This window comes from Gopherus flavomarginatus, chromosome 5 (genome assembly GCF_025201925.1).
Source record: "Gopherus flavomarginatus isolate rGopFla2 chromosome 5, rGopFla2.mat.asm, whole genome shotgun sequence".
In the NCBI taxonomy this organism is placed as follows: Eukaryota; Metazoa; Chordata; order Testudines; family Testudinidae; genus Gopherus; species Gopherus flavomarginatus.
The window spans coordinates 7,286,461-7,304,639 of record NC_066621.1 but is presented as its reverse complement, the minus strand read 5'-3'; the positions used below and the strand labels follow the sequence as shown (position 1 = coordinate 7,304,639).

The window sequence follows — 18,179 nt, the reverse complement described above, 5'->3', positions numbered from 1 at the left end:
TGAGGCAGAGTGTGCCCTCTGACACACAGGTGATTGGAAGTGGAGCCACAGATACTTTAATGGAGCACTGAGGTCTGATAATAGGCTCTAATCAGATCAGGCCTCCTTCCCCCAACTCAGATTAGTTGTCCTGGCAGCAAGGCCTGTGATGGCTGTAATAGAGATGGATGCTGCATCCACCATCTGGTCAGCGCCACACACTCCCCTTCGCCCACTCTCGGCGCAGTTCGAGCTGGTCAGAGCTCCAGGCCCAGAACGGAGAGCAATGAGGCTTTGAGCCCTCCCTGTAGCCCCAAGGGCAGCCGCTAGCAGAACCAGGGGGAGGGGAAGCATTATGCCAACCAAGTGCCCACAGCCCCAGGACACTGCATCCCTCAGCAACACGCAGCTGGGAGGTACTGGGTGTGACAAGGAGGGAAGGGCTCCCGCTGCCTGAGTCACAGCACCCCCTGCGGGGCTACAGTTCCCTACCTTAAGCCATCTTGGGAACAACCCTCCCAACCTTGCTGAGGCTAGTGATGGCCCCGGCAGCAGGAGAGGGGAGGGAAAGGAGCCCCTAACACTTGGTTACACCTCATTGCTATCGACTGCTTCCTTCATTAGGTGGCTACCCAAGGTGCCTGCTGGCCTTTAATACAATTAGGACCAGAGCTTACTGGAACGCAGTGAGATAAGGCTCTGGCCCAAATTCAGCTCCATGCAGGCAGAGCTGTTCCTGCTGCGATGCCTGGGAAACGCAGCCAGCGGGAGGGGAGACCACAGCTCCAGAGTGGCCTCCTGCCCCCTCTGGCAAGAGTCGGGCTTTGCCTGCTCTAGAAGGGAAGCTGTCAGCACTGGGAGATCTGTCCCCTGGCCACGCTCGACAGACAGAAGCTCCGTCCAAAGTCACTTGGTTTTTATTCCATTCAATTGCCATGTGAACAGATCAGAAATACAAAAATAAACAGAACATAAAAAACACCGACAGAGCCTGACTACAGGCCAAGGGATGGAACCCCCCGCAGCCAGCTAGCTCCCCCGTCGGGCCTGCGGGCCACCCCCACGCTCCTATTTGCTGGGAGGGCTTCCTGATAGGACATGGAGGGCTTCCACAGCATGGAGAGAAAGGAGGGGTACGCCCCCTCCCCTGCTCTCTAGCACCCTCTGTCTTTCTCCAGAGTTCAGCACAGGTCCTGCAATTCCACAAGGGAGGAGGAGGCAGGGAAGGTCCAGAAGTAGGGCAGGTTCTAGCCAGCAGAGCAGCAGCGTCACCCCTCCAGCCCATGCCCCTGGCAGAAGGGATGTGGGGGCATTGGGGAAGCGTGGGGGGGGAGGTGTCTAGGCCTCAACTCAGTGACCTATGACCTGTGCAGTCAGGAAAGGGGCAGGGCTAAAGGGAGGGGGAGGGGTTGCTCTAATCGGAGCCAGATGCTGAGTCTTCCAAGCTGGGGGGCGTGCTGGCGATTTCCTCCTCCTCCGAGTCCTGTCGGGGGAGGGAAAATGTGTTAACAGGAGACCACATACAGCCACAGCTGCTGACTGGGACAGGCGCCCTCCTGCCCCACCCACACCTACCTCCTTCTTGTTGTCACCAGAGCTCTCCTCACTGGAGACAAACTCCTTGCTCTTGAAGCTCTCGCCCAGCTGCTTGGCGGGGGACTTGGCTAATGCCTTGGACGGTGCCGCTTTCCTCTCTGCTTTCCCCTTCCCCTGCTGCTGCTGCTGCTTCTTCTTGGATCTCTCTCTGTGCAGGATGGGGGACAGCGAGCAATCACAGGGTCATCCCAAGCCCCTGCTGCATTGGTGGAGGTGCCACAGGCCTGGCAGGAAACGGACAATCCTCCACTCCTTGCACTCTACATGGGCCACACCTTTCCCCGTCATCTCGCTGCCTACCCTCCGGGGAGACGGGGCCACGGCCCTTCGTCACCCACCCCAGTGTCCCCAGCAGCCCAGCCAACTTACTTCTTGGAGCTCTCCGATTTGCCCCCCTCGCTGTACTCCTTCATGGCCTTCTCGTAGTCCCTCTTGGCATCTTCCGCCTTGCGATCCCACTCCTGCCACCAGAGCACAGAGCTGGTGATGCCCTTCCTTGCTCATCTGCCCCCCTGCCTCAGTTTCACTTCTGAGCCCCATCAGATACAAAGCTACCCCCAGCATGCTTTGCCAGCCCGCCAAAGACCAGATGCCTATGCCCATCCCGTCCCTGAACAAGACACAGCCCCTGCCCCATGTTGGGTTGGCTTCCAAGACCTCTTCCATTTGGTTCCCCAATAATTCCCCACACAGGCCTACACCCAACACTACCCCTATCATCCCCAGACACAGCCCCCTCCCCCAAACACCCACACCACCAACAGTTACAAACATGCCACGCCCTCAACTCAAGGCCACCTCTTTCTTCTCCTTGGACATGCTCTTCCAGAGCTCCCCAGCCTTCTTGGACAGGTCGGTGATGCTGATGCCGGGGTGGTCTGACTTGATCTTCTCGCGGCTGGCGTTCAGCCACAGCATGTAGGCAGACATGGGCCTCTTCGGGGCATTGGGGTCTTTCCCTTTCTTACTCTGGCAAGAGGAGGTGGCAGGTGCAAACACTGAACAAGCAGGGGATCCATCAAGACGTAGCTCTACAGTTCCTCGGGCCAGAGGCTCTGGCTCCCATGGCAAAGGCCCCTTGTGCTCCCCATTAATACTAGGGCAGGGCCTTCCATACCCCAGCCCTTCCCCCCAGCAGCCAGACACACTCACGGGGCCCAGGCAGCACAAGACTAAGACAAGGGAACTAGAGCCAAGGAGCCCAAAGGAGCCAGCGGGGCAGGAACGCAGGGAGGCTGTGAGGTGAGACTGCGGTTGGGGGAGTGGCACAGGACTGAAGAGCTCCGTGGCATGGAGGGGGAGTCACTCACCCCCAGGTGGAGGCTGCTTAGAGTCCTGAGCTGGGGAGCAGCGGGACCCTCAGGACAGTTCCCCATCACAGAGGACACTCACTCGTGGCCTCATCAGCCCCCTGAGCAGAGCTCCCGAAGGCTCAATCTGCCCACAGGGCTGGCCTGCGTGCTGGCGGTAGAGGATCCCACTCCTCAGAGCCAGTGGTCAGGACCCATGCAGCCCCCTCTGCCAGGGCAGAGCTCTCACCTCTGATGGCTTCTTGCGGGGCTTGCGCTCCTTGACAATCTTGGCTTTCTTGGCGGGCTTCCTCTTCTCCTCACGGTCGCTGCCACCATCACTACTGGCAGAGACTTCGCTGTCGAACCTGCAGGAGGGAATAGGAGCCTGGCATCAGCCGCCCCCTGCACCAAACACCACTGCTCCCAGGGCTGGCAGCCCCAGCTCAGCGAGGTCAGCACAGATCGGGCCTAGCATGGGCAGATTGCTCCAGGGTGCTGGCTGGAAGGGTTAGGGCATTCCTAGTATGGCTTGGGCATGGCAACAGGAAAGGCCTCCTCACCTGTCCCTTAAAACAGGGTGGCAAGGGGCACCACCAAGCACTCTGGGCAGGGTACAAGGGGCAGAGCCAGCTTGTCCCCACACCAACTGCTCCCATCCCTGGGTGTCACCCCAGACCTGCTGGCAGCAGAACCTGAGTGGCAGTGCTAAGCACAGACATCCCTGCTGGAGAGATGTGAGCCCCTCTGAGCAGAGTATGGGGCACAGCACAGGCCCGCTCCTCTGGGCCACCTCCTGGCCTCCCAGGCGACAGGTTCCCCATTCCTGACCCAGGACCCCACCTGGGACCAAGAGGGAAAGTTCTGTAACATTGTTATGAACCTCATTTCACGCCTCAGTTTCCCTCTGTCCTTTGCACTGCTGTGCAGGGGTGCAAAAAGGCTAAATCTGCTCTAAGAGCAAGAGTCTATGGCTGGCTGGGGTGGAAGAAGGGTCAGCAAAGGACTGGTGAAAACCAACCCACATCAACGAAGCATCCAGCAAGAGGGCAGGAACCCCAATGGCCGGGCTGTTCACTCCTAGCAGCCATCAGCCAGGAGGAAGGAGACGTTCCCCCAGCCCTCAGCCGAGAAGCAGCACAAAGGCCCCAGAGGGAGAACAAAGGGGAAAGGAGGCCAGTGGCCAGGCCTCGGGGCTGAAAAGAAGCCACATGGAGATAGAGGCCATAACAGCTTGGCTGGCTAATTGCACCGGCGCTGGCCAGGCTGGACTATGGCTCGAGCTTTGCCTCTCTGTGCGAACACAAGGCCTTTCCGATCCCGTGGGCCAGCCGGCTAATGTTCCCCCGTGTCTGGGAAGGCTGCTGCTCTCGCTGCAGATACACCTGACAGCACAGCGCCCCGAACAGAGATGATACAAACGTCCTGCAAGGGTCTGGCTTGGATGAATTTGCTGCAGGGAGCCATGGAGAGAGAGAGGGATTACTGGGGCCCCAAGGCCCAGTTTGGGAGTCCTAGAGGCCATGGGCCTACCACTGTAGTGTGTTAGGCCCCAAGGACCCACACAGGAGTCACTCCCAAGGAACTGGTTATAGGATGGGCATGGACTAGACACTGTGGATCTGTGACACCACCCCACAACCCAGCAGATCTTGGTGGTGGGAAATCTTTGCCAGAGTTCTCCCTGTTGCCATTTGCTCCCACCATGCTCTGAGTGGCACCCCCAGATTCATGATCCTCCAAGGTCCGGGATTCACTGAGCCGCACAATGTCCACCCAGTTATTGCTGCTCCATGCTACAAAGATCTCTTCCCCATTAGGCAGTCCCGTCAGCCCGGATCATTTCTGTGGCTGGCAGCAGTGTTCCCTCTGGCAGGCATGCCAGCTGCACTGCTCTAGAGCACAAATCTCAGCAAGCAGCAGAGGCAAAAACCTAGTGCTTATCCTCTGCTCTGAAACCACCCTGCCTCATTCAGGGAGTCTATGATTTGTATTGTCATAGCACCAGTCACGGATCAGGGCCCTGCTATGCAAGGTGCTGTACAGGCACATAGCAAGAAAGACAGTCCCTGCCCCAGACAATGTAAGCAGCCCCTCGATTTCAGACACTTGTACAACCCACCACTGAGATGCAGCAGCCTCAGAGGGGAAAGGAAGCAGCTGTTTAACAGCTCAGGATAGGAAGAGAAGAACCCACTGGGGCTACAGGGCAATTTAGGTCAACAGAAGGGAGTTCCCCAAGTTAATGGCTGGCCACTGAACCTAATGGCCTTAAGCCAGTGAAAAGGGTCAGGGAGACACAAGCCTCAGACAGCAGCACCAGGCCACCTAGCGCACTGGAGCACTGGCCGAGGTGACAGTGCCTCTGGCTGAGCCATCAGCTCTGGAGGCCCCATAAAGGCAGAGTGCCCCATACTGAGCCACTTGCTGCGCATGGCAGCACGGCACCCCCCAGCACACAGGGAGGCCAGCACTGATGGCATTACACGCACAATGTCCAGCCCCAAGCAGCCACCGCAGGTAGGGTTCCCATCCGAGAATGGGCCAATCAGAGGGCAAGGTCACAGCCCGAGAGCCCCATGCCAGGCAGCCCCTGTCCCCTACTCACTCTTCTGCTACATCGTCCTCCTCCTCCCCAGGGTTAAACGACTCATCTGGAAGGAAAGGGAATGCAGGCGTCATTCTTCCTCTCTGGGTGGGGGCGGGGCAGGAGGGGGATGGGGACAGCAACAGCCCAAGGGAAAGGGCTGAGTAAAGAGTATGGGAATGTCTCTCTGACCCCAGCTGGGGCAGATCTCACAGCCAGGGGGAGAAGCCTTAGGCACAGGGGCAGGTCTCACCAGTCTCCTCCCCAGACTCATCACTGCTGTCATCAGCATTCTCCTCCCGGATCTTTCCCTCCTCCTTCATCCTCTCCAGGTAGGCATCATGCTGGTCTTCGTCAGAGTCAGCGTATTCATCATAGCTCTGCGGCATGGACTGCATGGGGAGCAGGGCAAGGTCACGTGACTGCCACTTTCCAACCCTCCCCCCCAGCAGAGGGGAAGGGCAGAGGCCACCCCTCCACCCCAAATGTGCAGAGAACTGAGAACTACAACTCCCAGCATGCTCCTGGGTGCACCTCCACCCCACTCTGGGAAAGGATCCTCAGCACTCCAAGCACAGGCTGCATGCAGGGATCAGAGGAGCGGTGTTAACCGGGTTAGCTGGGGCCCACTCGGCAAGGAGATCGGGGGGGAAGGGGGCACGGTCCTCCCTTCCCGCTCATGGCTCATGCGCGGTTACTGTGGTTAGTAGAGAGCACCACAGCCATTCAGAGGAGACCTGCACCAGGAGGAGGGGAAATCGCACGGACCTTTTTCTTCTACAAGGGCAAGGAGAGAAGAGAAAGTGAGGAGGCAGAATCTGCAGCGAGAGAGAGAACGAACCCCTGCCCTCACCCAGCGGCTATGGGGCTCCTGGTCAGGATGGGACAGGGGACCCAGCCAGCGCCCAGCCCCGCCCCACTGCAGGTACCTCCTTGTGGCCTCGGTTCTTGATGTTTAGCTTCTTGGCGTTGACAAAGTCAAACAGCTTCCCATACTCCTCTCTGCAGGGGGGTGACAGTGGGGAAACGGGGTCATGGAGAGGCAAAGTCTAACGCTCCCCCATCCATGAGCAAGCAAGAGGGCAGCGCACGGTGATGGCATGGAGAACGGCAGCCCTGCACCACTAGGCTGTCGTGCCAAAGACTTCCCATGGCTGAGTGAGGAGCAGGATACCAGTGCAGGCCATGAGACAGGGCTGTGTCACATGGAAGAAGGCGGCAGCCCAGGAGAACAGATGGGGCAATAGGCGGTACAGCCATGGGTACAGGGTGGGAGAAAGCAGACAGTAGCTGCTTGCGGGGGGAATTCATGCTCTTCTCTCTACGCTGCTGAAGGTGCACCGCGCCCAGAGCGGGCGGGGGACCCCAGGCTCACCTCTCTACGTTGCTGAAGGTGTACCGCGCCACCAGAGCAGGCGGGGGGCCCCAGGCTCACCTCTCTACGCTGCTGAAGGTGTACCGCGCCACCAGAGCGGTTGGGGGGGGCCCCAGGCTCACCTCTCTATGCTGCTGAAAGTGTACCGCGTGCCCAGAGCAGGCAGGGAGTCCCAGGCTCACCTCTCTACGCTGCTGAAGGTGTACCGCGTGCCCAGAGCGGACGGGGGACCCCAGGCTCATCTCTCTAGCCTGCTGAAGGTGTACCGCGCGCCCAGAGCTGGCAGAGAGCCCCAGGCTCACCTCTCTATGCTGCTGAAGGTGTACCGCACGCCCAGAGCAGGCAGGGAGTCCCAGGCTCACCTCTCTACGCTGCTGAAGGTGTACCGCGCACCCAGAGCGGGCGGCGGGGGGGTGGGGGGGGAGAGGCAGGCTCACCTCTCTATGCTGCTGAAGGTGTACCACGCACCCAGAGCGGGCGGCAGGAGGGGAGGGGGGGCAGGCTCACCTCTCTATGATGCTGAAGGTGTACCGCACACCCAGAGCAGGCAGGGAGTCCCAGGCTCACCTCTCTACGCTGCTGAAGGTGTACCGCGCACCCAGAGCGGGCGGCAGGAGGGGAGGGGGGGGCAGGCTCACCTCTCTATGATGCTGAAGGTGTACCGCACACCCAGAGCGGGTGGGGGGCCTCAGGCTCACCTCTCTACGCTGCTGAATGTGTACCGCGCACCCAGAGCGGGCGAGGGGGGCCAGGCTCACCTCTCTATGCTGCTGAAGGTGTACTGCGTGCCCTGCTTGGTCTCGATCTCGAAGTCGAAGGAACGGGTGGTGGTGGTGCCGCGGGCGAAGTTGACGAAGGAGATCTCATCGAAGCGAATGTGCACCGGGGGCTTGTGCACATAGATGAAGCCACGCTCCAGCGGGTAGAGCAGCCCCGAGCTGGCCTTGTAGGAGCAAGTGATACACTGGGCTCCCGAGTGCCTGGGGATGCAGGGAAGCGGGAGGAGGGAAAGAGACAGACAGACAGACAGGGGTTACACCAGCAAAGCTCCCATGCACAGATGCTGCCCCAGGGACAGCAGCCAAGTAGGGGGGTGGAAAAAGGGATGAGAATCTGTCAGATGTCCCTCTGAGGCACAACTCTCCTCCCACTCACCACTGGGAACACCCCGACACAGGACTGGGAAAAATGTCCATCAGAGTCACTCATATAAGGACGAGACCTCACAGGTCAGTCATTTCTAAACATTTAAATTAGCAACAGGCTCTGTATTCCACTCCCTGCCACCCAAGCTAGAAAGTCCAGCTGGTGCACCTAGAGAAGAAAGGGCCCATGTTCGATTGTCCACCCCAAGACAATCTCCCGCCCTGGGACTGGATTGGAGCCTGAACCCATTACAAGGAAAAAGACCCCGTGTCCTTTTCACCACCCCCTCAGTTAGACAATACCCATGCCCTGGGACAGGAGCCCCCTAGAGAGGAAGGCCCCATGACCCACTCCCTTGCCCGCCATGTGCTCACCCCTGGAAGTTGCCGGGCACGGTGATCTTGCGGTTCACCAGCGCTTTCATGACCCGACTGACCATCTCATAGAGTGAGCCGGACATGTTCTTGGTGAGTCGGCCCTCGAATCGCTTCTCCACCTCATCCCTACGGCACAGGGAAAACGGCAGCATGAGGACAGAAGGCAGGAGAGAGCCCAGCACGAACAACACGGGATGACCCACGCCAACTGAGAGAGACAGGAGCATGGGAAGCCCTCAGCACTCAGCGATAAGAGGGCCGCCAAGGAGGACAACGCATACTCCTTGGGCAACAGCATCTATTCCCGGGAGAAGAGACCCCGCTCCTGAGGCTTGGAAGTGAGCCAACCTGGAGGGGGATGGCCAGACACTCATGCCAGACAAGGTTTGGAGTCCATATGGGATTGAAGGGATCCTGCCTGGAGCATGGCAAGGCTAGCTGAGGATGGGTATGGCTGGGGGGCTGCCTGGGGATAGAGACAGGATGGCAGGAGGGGTCCTGCTGGGGGGCAGAGCCAGGTTGGCAAGAGGGGGGAGAAGAGTGGGGTCAGGCTTGGACACAGGGCAGAGCCAGGCTGGCAGGAGCAGAGGGATCCTGACAAGGTACAGGGCTGGGGGCAGGGCCAGACCGGCTAGGGAAGGAAGGCCACTCACTCATTCATGTTAAGGGTCAGGGAGATGTCCTCGTCTTTGGAGAAGAGCAGGATCAGGAAGTGGTAGCGTGTCTGGCCCTGCTTGATCGGAGGGTCCAGGCTGATCTGGAAAGGAAGCAAAGGATATGGACAGGTGAGGGATCCCCGTACCCCAAGATCAGGGATCTCCTCCATTCCAGCTCCCACCTCCATGCAATATCCCTCCCAAGTACCACAGGGCAGTCCCCTCCCTCCCAGTTCTCAGCCCCCAACAGAAGTAGATGGTCTGGGCCTTTAGATCTGCTGGCTACCCCGTCTCCCAGGCACACTGGAGTGGGATCTGCCAGCCCCCCCCCATTTCCCCCGAATGCAGAGTGTGTGTGGGGGGGGGAGAGGGATCTGCCAGCTCCCTGTCCCTCTCCTCACCACAAAGAACATCTGGCGCTGGTCCTTGTGGGGCAGCAGGAAGAGACGCAACACGGTGGTGTAGGGGATCTTGTAGTCAAAGGTCTTGCCGTGCAGGTGCAGGAAGGTGGGGTAGATGCGGATGTCATAGCGACCACGTGGTGTCAGGCACTGCAGCTCCCGGAAGATGCAGATGGCATCCCCGGTCGCCTGGATCACGTCTGCCTTGGACAGCACATTCTGGGCAAAGGCCTATGGGTGGGAGAGGACAGGGGGCCTTTATTCCAGACAGCTGAATGCAGCCCCCCATATCTCCTCCCACAGCCCCTTCACATAGGCCACAGCCCCAATCCCCCCAGTCCACGAACTCCCACCTCCTCCACCCTCAGCTCGGCCCAAACGCACCTCCACAGGGTCCACGCCATCCTCCTGCGTGGGTGGCACGTAGAACCGCACCTCCATGAGCGACACCTCGGCGTCGTCATTCTGGTGGAACTCCAGGGTTACCTCATTCTTGCCCGTGGTGCACTGGGAAACGTTGCTGAGTGGGATCTCGAACACGGGCTGCTCCCCGATGTCAAAAGACAGGAGCTGGCCTGCGTGGAGGGGGAACCCAGTGGGTCGGCAGAGGGCAATGGACCACCTCGCCCAGCCAGCCACTCCTCTCATCAGACAACTTCTGCAGCCGGCAGCCCGGATGGAAAGGACAGGGCTGAGCAGCTACAAGGTGGTGCTGGGCAGACAAGAGCAACTCAGAGCTCCCCCACAACAAAGCGCCCCCTTCAGGAGAAGAAGGAGCTACAAGCTACTCCCTCTCTGCTGCACACTTAGCCATCCACTCCCAACGCCGGCCCCTACATCCTGTGCTCCTCTCCCTGCTCTACACCCCTCATCTCCCAAAGCTGGCCTTCACCACAGGCTTAACTCCAGCTTACTCACAGGTTCTTCCCCAACACGCTGTGTTCACACAGCCACACGCCGCTAACAGCGCTGAAGCCAGCACTCCCCAAGCTGCAGGCGGCTGTTAACACGTACTGCTACCCCGAGGTAGATGCAGTTAAAGGACAAAGCCACAGGTGCTCACGCCCATTGAGACACAAGGGCCTCCAATCCCTTCCCATCAGCCCCTGACCAGAAGCCAACTGTCTGTCTGCCTCTGCTCGGCTCTCCATTTGCAGCCTCTCCACTAGCCTCCATCTCTGGTGTCTGGTAGAGGAGGCTGGCTAACCTGGCCGGGGATGAGCGTCCAGACAAGTCGGGCCCACTGCCCCGCGAATACGAGCAGAATGACACAGGGAGTTGTGGCGCTATGAACCTTGGGCTGGCTCTACTGCTTGCCAGGGCCAGATACAGCGCCAGCACGGGTGTCACAGCAGGGGAAACGTGGCTGCACTGTCACGGGCTAGGCTACCGCGGGTAAACATGTCCCATGCTTCACAAAGAGCGAAGACACAGCCCCAGAGTCACCTCCGAACTTCACGGTCCCCCAGTTCCAGCCCTTCACACACAGATCTTTCTCCGCCAGCTCCAGACGATAATGGGACTTGAAGAACTCCGACAGCTTGTCAAACTCCTGAGTGGGAAGTAGAGAATGGCCATAAGAAGCGACTATACCCCAGCAGCCTGAGCCATGATTCCAGGGATCCTCCCTCCCCACACCCAGATCACCTCAGGGCTCCTTCCCTCCCAGAGAGGCCCGGCCACTGCTAGTACCCCATAGTTCCCCCGGCTAACAAACAGCAGCAGCGAGGAGCTCCAGCGCTCTCCTATCTAGGCCCGTGCAACCCAAAGCACATGCCAGGAAACAACTGAGCTGGGGAAAGAATCAGCCACTAGGCAAACTACAACCACAGAGCGAAGGGAGAGCAAGCAGGAGTTACCAGCCCCGCATCTTTGATGGACATTTGTGTGGAGCTGAAACCTCTCGCAGGGATACGCCCCAGTACACAACTGGCAACTGCAGAGGAGCCAGTCAGAGACCCCAGCTGGTCGGAGCAGCCTCAGCCAAAGCAGGGACACTCACATGTTCAAAGAACTCCCTGCAGTTTGACGGGACTTCCTCTACCTGGTGCTGATGGGCTGTTTGTTCCAGCCCTTCCACGCACCTAACTTCCCTTTCAGCTGCATGGCCAGGCAGCAGCCTATTAAGTGCTGCGCAGACGCTCAGGGCTGCGGTGGGGAGAGATTCCTCTCCCACGGCCTCGGACCCAACCCAGCCCAGCCACAGACCTGCCACGGCCGGGGTAGAGGTGCTCCTCCCCTAGCCCCAATCCAGCCCTAGCCCGGACCTGCCATGGCCAAGGGAGAGGCAGCGCTCCCCGCCAGCCCAGGTGATGCAGGCTGGAGTACTCCCCCCAGCACCTCAAACCCATCATCCTCAGCCCCACCCCAGAGCCATTCCTTGGGTATGGCGAATCGGGGCAACTGCTCCGGGCTCCACACTTCAGTGTGAATGAGTCATGCAGGGGGCAATAGGCCAGCCCAGGAGGGGTGGGGTTAGGGGGTGCAGGCCAGCCCGGGGAGGTAGCAGGGGGCCTGGTGCCAGCAGCAGGGGTGGGGCCCACACTCACCAGCAGGAAGCGCGCGTTGTATTTCTTTTTCTTGCACTGCCAGCATCCTAGCGCCAATGGAACACGCCAGCACCAGGGTGACCCCATCCACTGCCCTTCTTTTTGCAGGACCCCCCCAGCACAGGGGGCCCCCTCACCCCTAGCATAGGTGCCACCCTGTGACTCTCCATCATCTCTTGACCCCACAGCACCGGTGTCCCCTCCCCACACCAGATTTCTCCTGTATAAAAAATGTTAAGGGGGGCCCCATACAGGCTGATTTGTCCCAGGCCCCACACTCCCTAGGGATGGCCCTGCCAGAGCCCACACGCCCAGCTGGAACCCTCATCCTGCCCACCCCAACCCTGCCCCAGCCCTGAGACACTCATCCCTAGTGCCACCCCATAGCCCACACTCCCACTCCAGAGCCCGCACCCCGACCCTTTGCCCCAGCCCTGAGCCCCCTCCCACACTCCAAACTCCTTGGCCACACCTCCAACAGAGGAATTGTTATGTGCACCAATATGAAGATGAGGAGTCACACCTCACTTCCCATATTGGTGCACATAACTAAATTCATTCCACACATATGTGTGAAAAATTAGAGGGAACACTGCCCCTCGCTCACAGTCTCTTTGCCTCAACTTCCCTCAACACCTGGTCCACTCTCTCCCCTGCTTCCCTTCAGCTTATCCCCCCCTAACTACACCCACCAGAAAAGAATACCAGGCACTAACAAGACACTTGCTGCCATCACATATTTCACTGGGCTTGTGTGTTCCACTCCTACTCCTGACCCAGTGTCTGTCTGGTCTATTTAGACTACAAGTTCTTCAGGGCAGGGACTATCTACTACTCTGTACAGAGCCTAGGGCAATGGGACCCATTCTCAGCTGACCCTTAGGCATTACCATAATAAACACAATTAATTAAAAAAAGACTCTTAGGAGAGAGCCTTGAAGCTAAAACTCATGGCAAACTGTTTGGGCCAAGAACAGGATCCTTAGGGCAGGACGAGGGAGGTGTTTACACAGAGCCAGACGGGATCCAGGGCTTGTGAGGGTGTGGGCTGCATTGAGGCACTAATGCCACAGTGGCAAATCCAGGAGGTTGCCCAGCAATTGTCACCTTGTAGCTGGTTGGGGATGCCCACCCACGTAACTTCCCCCTGGGAGTCCTGGCACTGGGTGGGGTGGGCGCTTCTAGAAGGCGGAGCCGGCCAGGCCAAAGGTCTCACCGATTCCCTGAAGCCGTCATACTTGTAGACATGTCCATTCTTGGTGAGCAGCTTGAGGCCATGGCCCAGTGCCACCCGGCGCCAGATGCCCTCCGCTAGCTCTGAGGCTTGGATGTTGTCCACCTTGCCTGTCTTGCTGTTCTTGAAGATGACGCCCTGGCGGCTCAGCCGCAGTCGCCCATCATTCTGGCAGAGAGAGACAGGGGTTGGTAGGGGGCACACGGACAATGCTCTAAGAGCTAAGTGCACACACTGGTGAGAACAACAGTGGTGACTCTCTGGAATGGTGTCACAGAATGCACCCAGAACCCCACAACAGCCAGCAACACTCTTCCTCTTCCAGGGAAAAGGCTACTTAACACCCATCCGCATGGATGTAAAACAGAAACCCCATCATCTCTCCTCTCCCACACAGGGGTGCATGCACCCCATATCTAACACATACCACTAAACCCACCCCAAACACTCTCCCTCGCCCTCATGCAAGCTTCACTCCAAGATCCCCTCGCCTCCCACTTCAACTACCCCCCATGCATCACAGGGCCATAGCACCAGCTCTCCAGTTTAAGTCAGCCAGAGGGGCACCGTCAAGCCTTTATTTGCTTTAGCTAGAGGACTGACTGGCCACTTAGGAGCAACAGCCCAATCAAGGACATTTCACAGACGTAGGGACAACATTCCCCAGTGTAACCATCATGAGCAACAGCCAAAGATTTGGATTTCTTGGCATGGGAACCGACTCATTCATAAAGCTCAGGGCACCATGAACCTTCGCTGTAAACTGGCAAACACTCATGTCTGGGAATAAAAGAATCTTGTGCTGCATTTTCTGAAAGGCTCTCAAGTTTCAGCCATTCAGGCTAGGCCACCCATCAACTCCCACAGCACTTGGTGATACCATGCAACAGTTTAGAACAAAATGCAAAGAGTCTGCTCCCTGAAGTCCAACGGGCTGTGAACTTTGGTCAGCCAAGTGTTACCTACCAGAGCGGGAATGCAGCCAAAACACTGGCACTAACTCCCCAACACCCAGGAAATTGTCACTGGATCTTTAATATCTACGGGGGTCTGGCCATGTTTTGTCTCATCAGAATGATGCAGCCCTGCTCTCCTAGCATGCTGCTTGATCTGTGGGCTCAGAAATTACTCAGGGAAAAAGCACACGCTCCTTCCCCAAGTCACTTACAGCTTCTAGGTTTTACTTTGGGGTGGCACTCCAGCTGTGACCCCACTTAGCTTGACAGCTGTAATGAAAGCAGAACCACACTTCAGCACCTTGTCTCAGCCCTAGATACACCACTCCATCAGCCACAATAACAATAGCTTCCCAGATTCTCTGCTTCCCACCCCCAGGAAGGAATGGCTTTCCAGGTTTCCTGCATCTCTCACCATGGACCCCTTCACCTCCTGGTATATTTCGTTGAACTCCAGCGTGTCTGCCATGATGGCCCCTCCCCACCTCGCCCACTCTGGCGGGGTGTCTCCCAGAGATGGGTTTGGCAGAGCTTTGGAAACTAGGTTCAGTCAGGAAGTTCTTCAGAGATGAAGAAGTTCTTCAGTCCTCTCCTGAGTCCCGCATGCCCGGGGTAGCACAGAGGGGAGGAAGCTGCAGCTAGGGTGAGTGTCAAAACAGCGAAGCACCTGAGGAGGAGAGGAGAGAGATGACCCCACCAGTAGGATGAGGCCCAGCAGGCAGCCAACTCAGGAGACCCTAGAGACTGAACCCATGGGGTAGCCACAGAGTAGATACAGGGGCAGGCTCCCACCCACCCAGTGAGCCTCACTCAGCCAGGCCTGGGCAGCTGGAGAGCATTACAGAGCCATCCAGGGGCTGGAAGTTGAGCCCCAGCAGAAAGATCAGACAGAACCCTCCTCACCCCTGTTTTCACCCCGCCCCCAGACCCTCCTAGAGACCAACCCCCTCCCTGCCCCAGAACCCCCTGCCCCATCCTCCCCCAGACACCAGATCCTCCTAGAGACCGACCCCCTCCCTGCCCCAGAACCCCCGCTCCATCCTCCCCCAGACACCAGACCCTCCTAGAGACCGACCCCCTCCCTGTCCCAGAACCCCAGCCCCATCCTCCCCCAAACACCAGACCCTCCTAGAGACCGACCCCCTCCCTGCCGCAGAACCCCCGCCCCATCCTCCCCCGACACCAGACCCTCCTAGAAACCGAGCCCCTCCCTGCTCCAGAACCCCCGCTCCATCCTCCCCCAGACACCAGACCCTCCTGGAGACCGACCCCTCCTCCCTGCTCCAGAACCCCCGCCCCATCCTCCCCCAACACCAGACCCTCCTAGAGACCAACCCCCTCCCTGCCGCAGAACCCCCGCCCCATCCTCCCCAGACACCAGACCCTCCTAGAGACCGACCCCCTCCCTGCCCCAGAACCCCAGCCCCATCCTCCCCCGACACCAGACCCTCCTAGAGACCGACCCCCTCCCTGCCGCAGAACCCCCGCCCCATCCTCCCCCGACACCAGACCCTCCTAGAGACCGACCCCTCCCTGCCCCAGAACCCCAGCCCCATCCTCCCTCAAACACCAGACCCTCCTAGAGACCGACCCCCTCCCTGCCGCAGAACCCCCGCCCCATCCTCCCCCGACACCAGACCCTCCTAGAGACCAACCCCCTCCCTGCCGCAGAACCCCCGCCCCATCCTCCCCCGACACCAGACCCTCCTAGAAACCAATCCCCTCCCTGCTCCAGAACCCCCTGCCCCATCCTCCTCCAGACACCAGACCCTCCTGGAGACCGACCCCCTCCCTGCTCCAGAACCCCCGCTCCATCCTCCCCCAGACACCAGACCCTCCTAGAGACCGACCCCTCCTCCCTGCTCCAGAACCCCCGCCCCATCCTCCCCCAACACCAGACCCTCCTGGAGACCGACCCCCCCCCTCCCTGCTCCAGAACCCCCTGCCCCATCCTCCCCCAACACCAGACCCTCCTGGAGACCGACCCCCTCCCTGCTCCAGAACCCCCGCCCCATCCTCCCCCAACACCAGACCCTCCTGGAGACCGACCCCTCCTCCCTGCTCCAGAACCCCCGCCCCATCCTCCCCAGACACCAGACCCTCCTAGAGACCGAACCCCTCCCTGCCCCAGAACCCCCGCCCCATCCTCCCCCAGACACCAGACCCTCCTAGAAACCGAGCCCCTCCCTGCTCCAGAACCCCCTGCCCCATCCTCCTCCAGACACCAGACCCTCCTGGAGACCGACCCCCTCCCTGCCCCAGAACCCCCGCCCCATCCTCCCCCAGACACCAGACCCTCCTGGAGACCGACCCCCTCCCTGCTCCAGAACCCCCGCCCCATCCTCCCCCAACACCAGACCCTCCTAGAGACCAACCCCCTCCCTGCTCCAGAACCCCCGCCCCATCCTCCCCCAACACCAGACCCTCCTAGAAACCGAGCCCCTCCCTGCCCCAGAACCCCAGCCCCATCCTCCCCCGACACCAGACCCTCCTAGAGACCGACCCCTCCTCCCTGCTCCAGAACCCCCGCCCCATCCTCCCCCAGACACCAGACCCTCCTGGAGACCGACCCCCTCCCTGCTCCAGAACCCCCGCCCCATCCTCCCCAGACACCAGACCCTCCTGGAGACCGACCCCCCCCATGCTCCAGAACCCCCGCCCCATCCTCCCCAGACACCAGACCCTCCTGGAGACCGACCCCCTCCTCCCTGCTCCAGAACCCCCGCCCCATCCTCCCCCAACACCAGACCCTCCTAGAGACCGACCCCTCCTCCCTGCTCCAGAACCCCCGCCCCATCCTCCCCCAGACACCAGACCCTCCTGGAGACCGACCCCCTCCTCCCTGCTCCAGAACCCCCGCCCCATCCTCCCCAGACACCAGACCCTCCTGGAGACCGACTCCCCCCCCATGCTCCAGAACCCCCGCCCCATCCTCCCCAGACACCGACCCCCCATCCCTGCCCCAGAGCCCAGCCCAGCCCAGCCCAGCCCCCTCCTTGCCCCAGGACCCCCTGCCCAGGCACTTCCCCGGGACACCGCCCCCCCGTCCCTGCCCCAGAGCCCAGCCCAGCCCAGCCCCCTCCTTGCCCCAGGACCCCCTGCCCAGGCACTTCCCCGGGACACCGACCCCCCGGCCCTGCCCCAGGCACTGACCCCACTTCGGCCCCCGGTACCAACCCCCCGGGGGTCAATTTCCCGCCTGCGCAGCACAAACCTCATGCGGAGCCTCCCTCCCCCCCGGAAGCCGCCCCCCCCCCCGCATCCGCCTTCCGGCTCACGCCGGCCGTGAAAGGCCCCATGCGCGTGCGCACTGCTCCTACCATAGAGTCCCAGCGGGGCTAAGGCTAGACGGGGCCCTCTGGGGCGGTTCCAGCTCCGCTCCCGAGCTGTCTGGCAGCGCCCGGCGCTGGGGGCGCGCGCGTGCACGCGGAGCCCCGCCCCCATACCTATAGGCCCCGCCCCTAGACCCCTCCCCCATCTCCGCCCTGACTCTCCGCGGCCCCTGAGCCCGGGTCCGAGCTGTGCAAAGCCGGGGCGGCCCGAGCACGCGCCCCACCGGGGACCCTGCAGTGCGGCTGCGAGCCCTGTGCTAGGGTGACCAGCCAGCAAGTGTGGAACAGCGGGACGGGGTGGGGGGGTAATAGGAGCCTAGACCCAAAATCGGGACTGTCCCTATAAAACCGGGACATCTGGTCATCCTGGGGCCCCGCACGCTGCTCCAGCTTGACTGAACGCTCCCCTGGGCTGCTCCCCCTCTGCAAAGGCCTGGTGCATTTCTGGCAAGGGTGGGGGTGGCATCAGCCAGCTGCCCCCATGGCAGGGTGCTTGGGCAGCCTAGCTGGCGTTTACACTGCTGCTCCTGCTCACACAGTGCCCCGGAGGAGCAAACCTTACTGGATAGTCCATGGGAGGCTGCTGCTTGCACGGGGCTTGGTGGGATTTGCATTTCTCCGCAACATCCTTCCCCAACTGGCCTGGAAAATGCACCCACAGAGCTGTGGGAAATGACTGGGTGAGGGGTCGTTTCTCTGCTC

The 18,179-nt window shown here is 60.3% G+C and overlaps 1 protein-coding gene across 2 annotated transcripts; it reads right to left on the bottom strand.

Moving 5' to 3' along the window:
• Positions 1-880: 880 nt before the first annotated feature.
• SSRP1 (structure specific recognition protein 1) lies at positions 881-17,449 on the bottom strand. 2 transcript variants are annotated; one of them, XM_050954303.1, is made up of 17 exons: positions 17,360-17,449; positions 14,561-14,812; positions 13,172-13,357; positions 10,853-10,958; positions 9,791-9,981; positions 9,407-9,637; positions 9,003-9,106; positions 8,347-8,475; positions 7,585-7,806; positions 6,381-6,453; positions 5,705-5,843; positions 5,473-5,518; positions 3,115-3,232; positions 2,374-2,544; positions 1,945-2,036; positions 1,555-1,723; positions 881-1,462 (listed from the first exon to the last, which is right to left on the bottom strand). In XM_050954303.1, exons 2-17 carry the CDS (start codon positions 14,612-14,614, stop codon positions 1,394-1,396), a joined length of 2,100 nt encoding a protein of 699 aa, XP_050810260.1. In that variant the 5' UTR covers positions 14,615-14,812; positions 17,360-17,449; the 3' UTR covers positions 881-1,393. The 2 variants fall into 2 exon arrangements, with proteins under 2 accessions (XP_050810260.1, XP_050810261.1); XM_050954304.1 differs by lacking the exon at positions 17,360-17,449 and adding an exon at positions 17,299-17,317.
• Between the last annotated feature and the right edge of the window lie 730 nt (positions 17,450-18,179).

Coding starts and splice junctions, on each gene's coding strand:
- SSRP1 (XM_050954303.1), bottom strand. CDS start 14,614: ATGGCAGACACGCTGGAGTTCAACGAAATATACCAGGAGGTGAAGGGG. Junction 9,107..9,406: donor AGCGCCAGATGTTCTTTGTG/GTGAGGAGAGGG, acceptor CTTCCTTTCCAG/ATCAGCCTGGACCCTCCGAT. Junction 2,545..3,114: donor CCCGCAAGAAGCCATCAGAG/GTGAGAGCTCTG, acceptor TCCTCTTGCCAG/AGTAAGAAAGGGAAAGACCC.